Source organism: Canis lupus, chromosome X (assembly GCF_048164855.1).
Source record: "Canis lupus baileyi chromosome X, mCanLup2.hap1, whole genome shotgun sequence".
NCBI lineage: Eukaryota > Metazoa > Chordata > Mammalia > Carnivora > Canidae > Canis > Canis lupus.
In genome coordinates this window covers 5,655,388-5,666,757 of record NC_132876.1, presented here as the reverse complement: position 1 = coordinate 5,666,757, position 11,370 = coordinate 5,655,388, and the positions used below count along the sequence as shown (strand labels likewise).

General features: G+C 57.4%; 1 protein-coding gene and 1 long non-coding RNA gene across 4 annotated transcripts; one reads left to right on the top strand and one right to left on the bottom strand.

Annotated features, from left to right (window-relative positions):
- Window positions 1-557: 557 nt before the first annotated feature.
- On the bottom strand, window positions 558-6,824 carry LOC140627397 (melanoma-associated antigen 1-like). Of its 3 annotated transcripts, none has more exons than XM_072815654.1 (3): window positions 6,435-6,824; window positions 2,301-2,394; window positions 558-2,138 (listed from the first exon to the last, which is right to left on the bottom strand). In XM_072815654.1, exon 3 carries the CDS (start codon window positions 2,115-2,117, stop codon window positions 1,086-1,088), a length of 1,032 nt encoding a protein of 343 aa, XP_072671755.1. In that variant the 5' UTR covers window positions 2,118-2,138; window positions 2,301-2,394; window positions 6,435-6,824; the 3' UTR covers window positions 558-1,085. The 3 variants fall into 3 exon arrangements, with proteins under 3 accessions (XP_072671755.1, XP_072671757.1, XP_072671758.1); XM_072815656.1 differs by lacking the exon at window positions 6,435-6,824 and adding an exon at window positions 6,235-6,285; XM_072815657.1 differs by lacking the exon at window positions 6,435-6,824 and adding an exon at window positions 5,322-5,340.
- On the top strand, window positions 6,432-8,667 carry LOC140627398 (uncharacterized). The gene is made up of 3 exons (XR_012026168.1): window positions 6,432-6,886; window positions 7,853-7,976; window positions 8,231-8,667. It is a non-coding gene; the product is annotated as an uncharacterized lncRNA (long non-coding RNA).
- The last annotated feature ends 2,703 nt before the right edge of the window (window positions 8,668-11,370 follow it).

Genomic DNA, 11,370 nt, shown 5'->3' with positions numbered 1-11,370 from the left:
GGAGATTCTTGTTTTAATATTTTGCTGCTGTCACTGCTTGTGTAATTGCGTATGTAGCTGTTAAATGCATTTGGCTAGCCCTCTAATCATCGTTGGTAACACACTAGGAAACTGATTGCAATGATATCCAATGAGAAACTGAGCAGAATGAGCTGTCTGCACACGACTGCCTCAGACCACATAGGATTCAATGGCCGTGACGCTGGCGCAGACTTCTTGCCCCACTGGGGGTAACTCAGAGTTCCCACAATTCCAGGAAAAGCTCGGGGCTGGCGAGCTAGGGTAGGTCTCAGGGTACCCCTCTTCGCCTTCCTGTGGGACAAGGGCCGCTAGACACAGTCCCTGAAGGCAGTGTGACCCCAGGCGCCTCGTGTCCTCACTGTTCACACGCAGGGTCTTGCAGGGAGCAGAGCTCAGCTGCTCTGAGGCCCTGAGGGAGCTGCCAGCAGGGCTCTCCTGGCCTCAGACAGGACCCTTCTCTCCCTTTCCTGAAGAATCAAGCGATTACAGGAGCGCATATCGACGTTACTTTGGAAAAATGGCACATGGCAAGGGTAGAAATGAAAAGTGAACAAGGTTTATTTTCTAATTTCCACACTCCACCACTTGCCTGCTGCACTCTTGGCCATTCCAACAAATTCCAACACCATTGCCCTCTGATTTCATCCAGAACCCAAACAAGAAGGGAAGGTCTACCAACTTGTATGCAGGACATGACAAAAATCTAACTCTTAAACTGGGGGAGTACGAACACGAAGGGGTGTGTGTCACTTACACACTGGGCTGGGGAAACCTTCTATCCCAAGGAACAAACATGGGGAGCTTCCTCAAAGGAACCAAGCTCCGGATTCCGGGGTCATTATAGAGCCCAGGGCCCAAGAGAGGCTCTTGGCCCTGCTTTCCCCCTACTTGCCCTGGCCCTTAAATCCTGAGAACGCCCAGGCTTTTCTCTTTACACACCCAACAGGACAACACCGGGAGGAAGCACCCAGAGGCCTCCCTTCATGCCGGCCCCACAAAAGCCTGGAAAGGGACTGGCCACCCCTGGGGCTGTAGCCCCCTCTTCCTTATCTCAGAATCTTTTCTCACAGGACCAGGGAGGAACCCAGGTTGTTGCTACCGACCAGGAGCAGAAAGTCCATGACCTGGAGCCTGTTGGTTTCCTCATAGGCCCTGGGCCCCCACAGGAACTCGTTGCGGGCAGGGTCACTGCCCGCCACCTGCCGGCGCTCCAGGTAGCCTTCCTGCACCCAGACATTGGTGAGGTGGTCGCCGGGCTCCCCACAGACGATGTGCTCTTGGTCATCGTACACCGCCGTGAACCCCAGAGCTTCCCACACCTCCTCCTCAGGGACACATCCGTCCTGCAGGAGGATCAACCCCAGGACCAGCCCCAGGAGGCAGGTCTTGGGCAGGCCCCACTGACCGCTCAGCATCCCATCCCAGGTGAGGCCCAGGATGGGGTTGAGGACGTAGGAGTGCTCCCTGGGATCCACTTCAATCACATCTAGGCCAAAGACCAGCCGCAAGCAGATGGACGCTTGGCTCAAGATGGCGGGGAAGTCGTCCTGGTATTCTGGGGAGAAGACCTCCAGCATCTCTGCCTTGCTGGTGGGTTGCTTGTTGCGATACTTGAGGAGCAGGAATACCACCAGGGCAGCCGTCTTCATGTGGAAACTGCCCTCCACCAAGGGCTCCTCATCTCCCGCCTCCCCTGGGCCACTGGGGCCAGGCGGCTCAGACTGGCCAAGGCCACCAGCTGCCCCACCACTGGGGGAGGGGCTGGCATTCTGAGAGCTCTGGGAAGCACTCAGGGCCCCGGGAGCTGTAGACCCCCCCTCTGGGGGGCCAAAGACCATGCCAGAGATGGAAAAAGAAGCAGAAGACGACGATGATGATGATGATGAGGAGGAGGAGGATGAGGATGAGGACGAGGAGGAGGACAGAAAGAGATGAGATAGGTGGTACGGGGGAGATGGGGTAGAGGGAGGAGGTGGAACCTCCTCCTCCCCTTCCTCCTCCTCCTCAGCCCCAGACAGCTGGGCATCCACATGGCCCTGGGCCTCCTCTAGGTCTTCTCCCTGCTTCCAAAGCTCGCTGCTATTCCTCAGGGGCATGGTGTCAGATTCGGGCTGAACCTAAAGACAGAGTTGGGAGAGCTTGTCAGGGGGCAGCCCGGCCAAGACACCCCGAGGTGCCAGGTCTGACAGGGGGCCGTGCCCGGCTCCCCTGCATAGGGCTCCCCTGTGTTGGGCTGGGAGAACCCCTGACATCAGGCTCAGAGAGAGCGTGCACCTCACCTGGACAAGTGGCTCTGGCCCGCGCCTCCTCAGCTCTGTGTCCTGAGGGACCCCCGCCTCAGACTGAGGCCTCTGCTACCAGTTCTTGAAGTCCCTGCAGGAGGGAAGGAGGAGGGTCCTCAGGGTGCAGACTGCCAGCCCAGCCCTGGGGCCCAGTGTGGACAGGAGGATGGCTCGTACTGTGGGAGGTCCCCAGCAGTCCAGGAGGGATGGACTACCCCTGGGCCTCTCAAGGGCCTGCCCTGGCCCTATCCTTCTCAGGCCAAATATCTCTGCAAGAGCACAGGGCCCCGAGACTCCACAGGAGGAAACCAGGGGCCTATCCCTGGTCACACCTGCCAAAGTCTCCAGGATTCTTCCTAGATCATGCACAAGAGAAGGGCCAGCTCTGGCTTCCATCTGGGCCGGGATGGGGCGCCTGTGGGTCTTCTACTGGACCCCAAGCACAGCCTCGGAAGACTCTATGGGTAGCACTGAGGCCACTCTCTTTGCACCTTCCTTGCAAGGGCCCCTGCCACGACCCCCCACCAGCCAAAGTCCAGAGAAAACAGTCGGTCCACCGGTTCCGCCTCTCCTCAGGGGCGACACAAATGGCTGTGGCGGCCTGGTCCCTAGGGATCTTGCTGTGGGAGGCATCCCCTCTTATCTCACCTAGACCGAAACCAGTGCCTGGGCCAGGGCCAGGGCAGGGCACCCGCCTCCTTTGCTGACCTGAGTCCAGACCCTAAGGCCCAGGCCCTCCCCTCCCTAACCCAGGGATCTGGGGAGGAGGAAGGGCTCCACGGGACAGGACGCACCCCGGGTTCCCTTCCCAGGGCTGCCAGGGAAGGGCACCCATGTTTCAGGGCAATTGCCTCCTGGGCCTGATGGCTGTCTTGAAGGCCACTCACCCCTTCAACATGGGGTGGGCAGGGTTCCTCACACAGAGTCTCGGCAAGCCCGGGACTCCTGGGTATCTATTCCCCAGGTGGGCCTCCTCCCACACTCTGACTGGGACCTCTCCCAGCAAGGTCTTCAACTCCCTGAGAACTGGGAGCGTAGCAGGACGAGGCACCGTGTTATGTCCTCTGTCCCCGTGCTGTCCTGTGTCCTTGGCCAGGTGGGTTACAGCCGCAACGCCCCCCACCCCAAGTTCCCCAGCAAGATCAGGAAGGGCGGGCCTGGAGACCGGACCATCTCTCCTGGGGCACAAATGCCCTCAGGCTCCCAGGAGGGTCCTCAGCATTATCCTGCCATTTTCCTGACTTTCCTCCAGGCCTCCAACCTCCCATAGAGGAGACGTGCCCCTCATACCAAGACCATACCAACTCCAGGTCAGCCCACCTTCCTGCCGCCCACCCGCCCCAGGGACAAGTGAGCATGTCACTGAGGGCCAGCTCTCTCCCATCCTCTGTGGGCTGCCCAGAGGGCAAGGACCCCCTCCACTGCACTGGCTTCTTGGCTCATGGGCCAGGTGGGGCCAGCCAGGACGTCCCCAAGGTCCTCACCCTGACTCCCCGCTGGCAGTGTGTCATCCAAACACACCCTCTCCAACCACCCCTGAGGCCCTGCTTCTTTGAAGCACAAGCCCTCAGGCCCTAACATCCAGACGTGGACATCAGGACCGTAGCATGGGCTCATCTTGCACGGGGGCCTCCTTCCTCCCTGGACTGCACCTGCTGGGGCCCAGGGTCCTTTAGTCCTCCCTGTGATCCTCACCTTCAATTCCCTCAGGCCCCAGGTCAGCCCTGGGCAGGCTCCAACCCCGCTCCTTCCACCAAGCCCCCAGGGTCTAGGACACTTAGCTGGCAAGCCAGAGCACGCCCCAGGTGGTCATCTGGCCGGAGTGCTCCCAGGACCCAGTCTAGTCTGCGTCCCTAGGGCTCCAGTGCCCCTGTGGTCCTCGCCTTGGCTGCCAGCCCAGGTAGGCGATTGTCCACCACCCCACTGACCCCCACACCCTGGAGGGAGTGCTCCAGCCCAATGGCCACAGTGTGGGAGGCCCCGAAGCACCAGCTGCCATGCAGCTCGGGACTTGTCCAACCCTGGCAGCCTCCCGAGGCCGAAAAAGGGGCAGGGCCGCGGTGCTGGGGTATCCTGGGGGACCAACTCCCTTGGGGGTCTCAGTCCCTCGGGGGTCCACGCCTCCACCCCTAGCTGACCCCAGGCCCCTCGGGCAGCCTTCCTGAGGCCGGGCTGCTCACACCAAGGTCCTTCCCTCCGCCCGGACCCCAACGGGGACAGGGAGTGACCGTCTTTCCATCAGGACCAGGGCCCAGGCCGGGGACTTTGCAGGCCTCACAAGGGGGCTGAGCTGGGGGGCGGGGGATAGGCTCCCTGGGCCCTTCTTCCCCACCCCTGCTGGCGGGGCTCCCTGGGCGCCTGGGCCTCTGCTTGGCTCCACTCGGTCTGCCTCACGGGACTGACTGTGGACTGGGGTGCGGGGTCCCTCCGTCCTCCATGGACATCCTCGCCAGGAACCCAGCAGGACCTGGGTCCACTCTCTGCCTCCTCAGGGAGGACCTGCTCTGAACACCAGCCCCCTGCTCTCGGAGAGCCCGGATGCGGAAGTGGGGCCTCACCACGTGTTCCCATCCCCCACCCACGACCTTCCCGGACTGACTCTGGCCTGGGGTGCGGGGTCCCCCGGGCCTCTTCCGCATCCTCACCGGGAATCCCAGCAGCACCCAGGGCCCTCCCCTCTGCCCACGTGTCCTAGGCCCTGCTCCTGACGCCAGGGGCCCCCAGTGCCTCAGGAGGCCCGGATGTGGAAGTCTGAGCACCCATACTCCCACGTGAGAGCAGGTACCCATCCCCACGGGGGCCTCACAGCCCTGGCGACCCTCTACTGGGGTCCTCTTTGTCCCTGTCAATGGTCCATCCCTCGCCTCCCCTTAGCCCCGGGATCCTCCCCTCAGCCCTCAGCGTCTGCTCCCGCCACACCAGGACTCAGGCTCTCGGGTACCCGGATGTGCCAGGCCTGCCGCACCCGCCGCCACCATCCGGCCCCATCCCGCTCCCCCGCGGCCTTCCCGGGCTCACCGTGGGCCCTGACCTCCGCCGGGTCCCCTCTGTCCCCCTCAGGGTCCATCCCTCGCCTCCCCTTAGCCCCGGGACCCTCCCTCCAGCACCCTCAGCGTCTGCTCCCACCACACCAGGCCTCAGGCTTTCGGGTACCCGGATGTGCCAGGCCTGCCGCACCCGCCGCCACCATCCGGCCCCATCCCGCTCCTCCGCGGCCTTCCCGGGCTCACCGTGGGCCCTGACCTCCGCCGGGTCCCCTCTGTCCCTCTCAGGGTCCATCCCTCGCCTCCCCTTAGCCCCTGGACCCTCCCCCCCCCCTCAGTGTCTGCTCCCGCCACACCAGGCCCCAGGCTCTCAGGTACCCGGATGTCCCAGGCCTGCCTCACCCGCCGCCACCATCCGGCCCCGTCCCGCTCCTCCGCGGCCTTCCCGGGCTCACCGTGGGCCCTGACCTCCGCCGGGTCCCCTCTGTCCCCCTCAGGGTCCATCCCTCGCCTCCCCTTAGCCCCGGGACCCTCCCTCCAGCACCCTCAGCGTCTGCTCCCGCCACACCAGGCCTCAGGCTCTCGGGTACCCGGATGTCCCAGGCCTTCCGCACCCGCCGCCACCATCCGGCCCCATTCGGCTCCTCCGCGGCCTTCCCGGCTCACCATGGGCCCTGACCTCCGCCGGGTCCCCTCTGTCCTGGGCTCCTTGGTCCCTCCCCCCCTCAGGCCCTGGCAAACTTCCCTTAGGATTGGGCTCCTGAGCTCCCTGGGCTCGGGTCCCCAACCCCCCCCCCCAGCCCATTTCCCGGGTGGCCGTGTGTGTCCGGCCTCCCCAGGGCCGCCCCCAGCCCCGAGGTGGGGGCCCAGTGACTCTCTCTCGCAGGGAGGAGTGGAGGCATGAAGGTGGGGTGGGGGACCCCCGCAGTTCTCCCTCAGCTCCTCACCCCACTCCGGGGAGGGCCCGGGCCCGTCCTGCCTCCGGGGATCCGAGGCCTCTGCCCCAGGCCCCGGCATCCAGGCCTCAGCTCGACGCCGCGGCCCCACCTTCCCCCGTGTGGTCTCTCAGGGTTCAGAAAGAGCCCCCCCACCCCCCGCCGCCCTCCGGGGCCCCTCCCCCGCCCTCGGAGCCCCCTCCCGGGGCTACCTGCTGCCCGGCTGCCGCCGGCCCGGGCCTGGCCTCCTTCCAGGGGACCCCAATGCGCCCCCCACACGAGGCCCTCCGCTCCCTCAGACCTCCGAGGCGGAAGTCGGCCCACGTCACATCCGGACCCCGTGCCAGGGGTCCCTAAGGGCTGGTTGCACGTCCGCGGGAGATGGGCTCTGCGTGGCGGGGGTAGGAGGACACCTGTGGGAGGCTCCCTGGGTCCTCTCGCGGGTCCTCCCTCCCCGGACTCGGGCGGGCTGCGGCCTCGGCTCTCTGCAGACCTCAGTCGGTGCCCCTTACACCGAGCCTCTCAGGCCCCGACGTGTCGTCCCTGAGCGCCCGAGGGGTGGTTGCTGCGGCTCGGGCCCCACCGGCTCTGCAGGTCCCGGGGTGGCCCAGGGCTGCCGGCAGGGGCACAGCAGGGTTCGGCGGCCCCCAGCGTCCTGGCACAGGTCGGCTCTCAGTCCTCACCCAGGAGGCCCTCATCAGGACACAGGCCTGCTGTGCAGCCGCAGCGCCCATAGCCCCGGGGCAGGGCAGGGGCAGGGGCCGGGAGGAAGCGCCCCTTCCCACGGGGTCCCTTGGCCAGCAGCCAGACTTTAGGGACATCGTGTTAAAGGTTTAGTTTCCTGGGGGCGGCCGAGCAGCTGCAAGGGTGTCTAGGGGTGTCCCGTATTGCGGGGCCCACTGCAGGGAGTTTTCCCCTGACATGCTGCGTCATCGGGAGAAACACACCGTCCCTCTCTACCTAGCGTGTGTCCAGTGCACGCGTATGTATAAGGTGTGCAGATTATAGGTGCTGGTATGCAAATGTACGTACATATCACCTAAATACGGACAGCGACACACGTATGTGCGTGTGTGTTCCCGTTATACATGCGTTTGTATATGTATTTATATAGGTGTAGACTATATATATACTTTATCAAAAATACCTTTTCTTACTGTGTGAATTGCTTTGATACTCCCTACTCTATTTCAGGTTGATTCTGTATATTCTACTTAAGTGATTTTTTTAAGGGGCATTCCTTGCCACTAAGATGATTTCAGGGGGTTATTTGCATAGACTCTAGAGTCCAATGCCTCAATCATCCTGTCTTTCCCCGTGTCCTCTTAGCACCCCAGGGCTAATGTCATGTGTACTCTGAGGCCTTGCCTCAGATTTATGCTGGGAAGCAGAAGCAGAAGTTGGAAATTGCTCCGCCTATCAATCCTGTCATCTGCATTGATGCAGGCTGCATTCCCTCCCCACATCCCTGATGTTCCCTGCATCCCCAACCCAGACTCAATATCCAGCTCAGCAGTCTTCAGGGTCCCCCAAGGCTTTCTCCTCATTTATTGTTCGGACGTTGTTTATTCTGTGTGTGTTTTTCAAGACTTTCATTTCTTTCTTTCTTTCTTTTTTTTTTTTTTTTAAGGTTTTATTTCTTTACTCATGAGACACACAGAGAGAGACAGAGAGGCAGCAACACAGGCAGAAGGAGAAGCAGGCTCCACGCAGGGAGCCCGATGCGGGACTCGATCCAGGCTCTCCAGGACCAAGTATCTGCCCAAGACTTCCTTTTTTTTTTAAGTGAGGTTTTAGTTGCACAGAAATGAAAACGGAAATTCCTTCCTCATCGTATTCTGATAGAAGCTTTTTCCATTAGCTAGTGCTGAATTTCTTTCAAAGGAGTCTTCTATACCCAGTCGTGATCAGATGTTTTTAGTTCCATTATTTTGTTAATGTAGATAAATACAGTTGAAAGATTTTTCTTTTTTTTTTTTTTTTAAGGATTTTATTTATTTACTCATAGACACAGAGAGAGAGGCAGAGACACAGGCAGAGGGAGAGGGAGAAGCAGGCTCCATGCTGGGAGCCCGACGTGGGACCCGATCCCAGGTCTCCAGGATCACACTCCAGACTGCAGGCAGCGCCAAACCGCTGCGCCACCAGGGCTGCCCAAATACAGTTGAAAGATTTTTCTGACGTTAAGGCAGATTTCTGTTCACTGGGCACCGCCTCTCGTCCGTTTCATTCACTACGATTTTGAATATGCATATACTTATTCAGGATATTTGCTGCTATATGAGTGCTTTTGGCTTAAGCGTTCTTTCAAGGTGGATTTCTCCTCTAGCATTTACATCCAGGAGCACTAGCGTGGGACATTTAATTGAAAACAATGCCCATATTTTTCTTTAGTTTGAAGGAGTTTTGCTAAGATGATGACTTCTCCCCAACCATTTGGCCGAATGAGACCACAGGGCGGTGGGGTGGGGGTGGGGGGGGGGGAGGTGGGAGTCCAAAGTGGCCGAGGAGTTGAGAGACCTAAGTTCCTCTGGTCCCCGGAATTCAGCGAGACAGCTACTAAATCATTCTGAACCCCTGAGAACTGAACCGGAGATCTACAAAAAGAATAGCTGCAACTCTACAAAGAGAAAAGCATCCAGTTTCTGCAAGACAGGAGGTGTGGAGAAGTGAAATGGAAGCGATACATGGGAAGATGGGCGGGGGGGGGGGGGCAAAAGGGAGGCGATACATGGGAAGATACGGGGGAGCCAAAAGGGGGCGAGCTCCAGCAGCCTCCACCAGAGAGTGATGGAGCAGCAGAGAGCGCAGAATCCGGACCTTTAGAAGTCCGCTCCGGTGAGGGACGGCCCTGCCTGCCCGGTGCTCAGACAGTGAAGCGGGTGCAGAATCCTAGGTGGGACAGCGTGGTCTCAGGATCCCCCGGGGTCACAGGAACACTGACAGTGCCTGAGTGCAGCAGAGCTCCCAGACATCGGAGCAGGGAAGCCGGCTGCAGCGGGCTCTTGGCCAGTGGTGGCCGTAGCCCTGGAACCCAGCAGGGTCAGTGGGTCCCAGCACCCTCAGCGCAAAGGCTCTCCGAGCAGGAGCCCAGCAGGCGGCAGAACCGGCAAGCCCCCCCTTGCTCCCCCTGGGGAGGAGCAGCGCACATGTCCACACAGCAGGAATCTGCAGGGTTTGGAAGGCGAAGCAGGGTCCGTGCCTGAGATGGAAATGCTTGGTCACAGGCTGGGTGAGCACAGTGTGCGGTCCGGTACCAGGGAGACAGGAGTGATGGGTTGCCTTTCACTGGGGGTGCGCTAAGGAGCGGGACCCTGAGCTTTCGGCCCTGGGGCTGGGGATGAGGAGGCCACCACTTTCGCTCTCAGCCTCTAAAGAGGCCTGCAAGGCCTTCACGGAACAAAATCCACAGAGAGCAACCCGGACCAGATTACTTAGCCTGGCCCCCTGGCAAGGGCGGTGCACGCCCACTCGGGGCAAAGACCCCTGAGAATCAGCGCAACAGGTCCCTCCCCCAGAAAGTCAGCAAGAGCGTGCGGCCCAGACCAACTTTACCGAACACTGAGAACCGCAAAACTCCAGCGCTAGGGGAATATAACATACACAATTCATAGCGTTTTCCCCCATGATTCTTTGGTCTTTCCATTTTATTTATTTATTTTTTTTTTTTCGCTTTCCTTTTGCAACCAATTTCTTATTTTATCAAACTTTTAGGAAATATTTTTTAGTTTTCATTCTTACAGTTACATGCTATCCTTCCATTGTTTTTAATTTTATTTGTGTAAGTTTTTTTTTTTTTTTCTTTACACCCTTGCGGTGCAGTTTCTTCCACCAGACCAAAATACACGTAGTGTACGGTATATGATTCTGTTTTCTTCACCTGTCTCATCAAAATCGCTTTTTTTTTTCTTTTTTCTCCTTCTTTGTTTCTTTCTTGTTAAGTTCTTTCTATGTTCTGTCTCCCTTTCTGATATTTCCCACTTATTTTTTGTATCCCCCAAATGAATGAGACAAAGACTCCTAACTCTGGGAAACGAACTAGGGGTGGTGGAAGGGGAGGTAGGCAGGGGGTGGGGGTGACTGGGTGACGGGCACTGAGGGGGGCACTTGATGGGATGAGCACTGGGTGTTATTCTATATGTTGACAAATTGAACACCAATAAAAAATAAATTTATAAAAAATAAAAAAATAAGGTCTTTCTAAATTTTCATCTTTACAGTTACATTCTATCCTGTCAATGTATTTAATATATATAATATATATGCAAGGTTTTTTTTCTTTACAATTGTGAAGCCATCTTTTTTTTTTTTTAATTTTGTTGTTTATTTATTCATGACAGACACAGAGAGAGGGAGGCAGAGACCCAGGCAGAGGGAGAAGACCGCTGAGCTGCCGGGGCTGCCCTTCTTCACAATTTTGAGATGTAGTTTCCTCTAACCGAAGGAAATACACTCAGAATATAGTGTATTGCTCTGTTTTCTTCACCTGTCTGTTGATATTTCTTCTTTTTTTCTCTTTTAATTTTCATTTTTACAATTGCATTCTATCCTTTCCTTGTATTCTATTCAATTTGTTTAGTACCTATAAAAGTTTTCCTTTTGTTACAATTTTGGGATTTAGTTTTCTAACAAACGGACCAAAATACACACAGGATCCAGTGTATTACTCTATTCTCTTCACCTGTCTGATTATATTCTCTCTTTTTAATTTTTCTTTTCAGTTCTGGGTCTCTTGTGATTTGTGTAGTGTATATTTCTCTGGGGACATTGTTGCCATTTCAGTATTTTGTTCTCTCATTCATCGATTCTTCTCTGCACAGATGGAAAAAACCTCATCTCATAAAAGAGAACCAAAGGCAGTACTGAATGCCAGGAACCTAGTGAGTATGGACATAAGTAACATGGTAGAACTAAAGTTCAGAATAATGATTATAAAGATACTATCGGGGCTTGAATAAAGCATCAAAGACACTAGACAAAGCCTTTCTGGAGAAATAAAAGAACTAAAATCTAATCAAGTTGAAATTTCAAAAAGGCTATCAATGAGAAGCATTAAAAAATGGAGGCGCAAAAAAAAAAAAATGGAGGCTCTGACTGCTCGGATAATTGAGGCAGAAGATAGAATTAGTGACATAGGGCAGCCCGGGT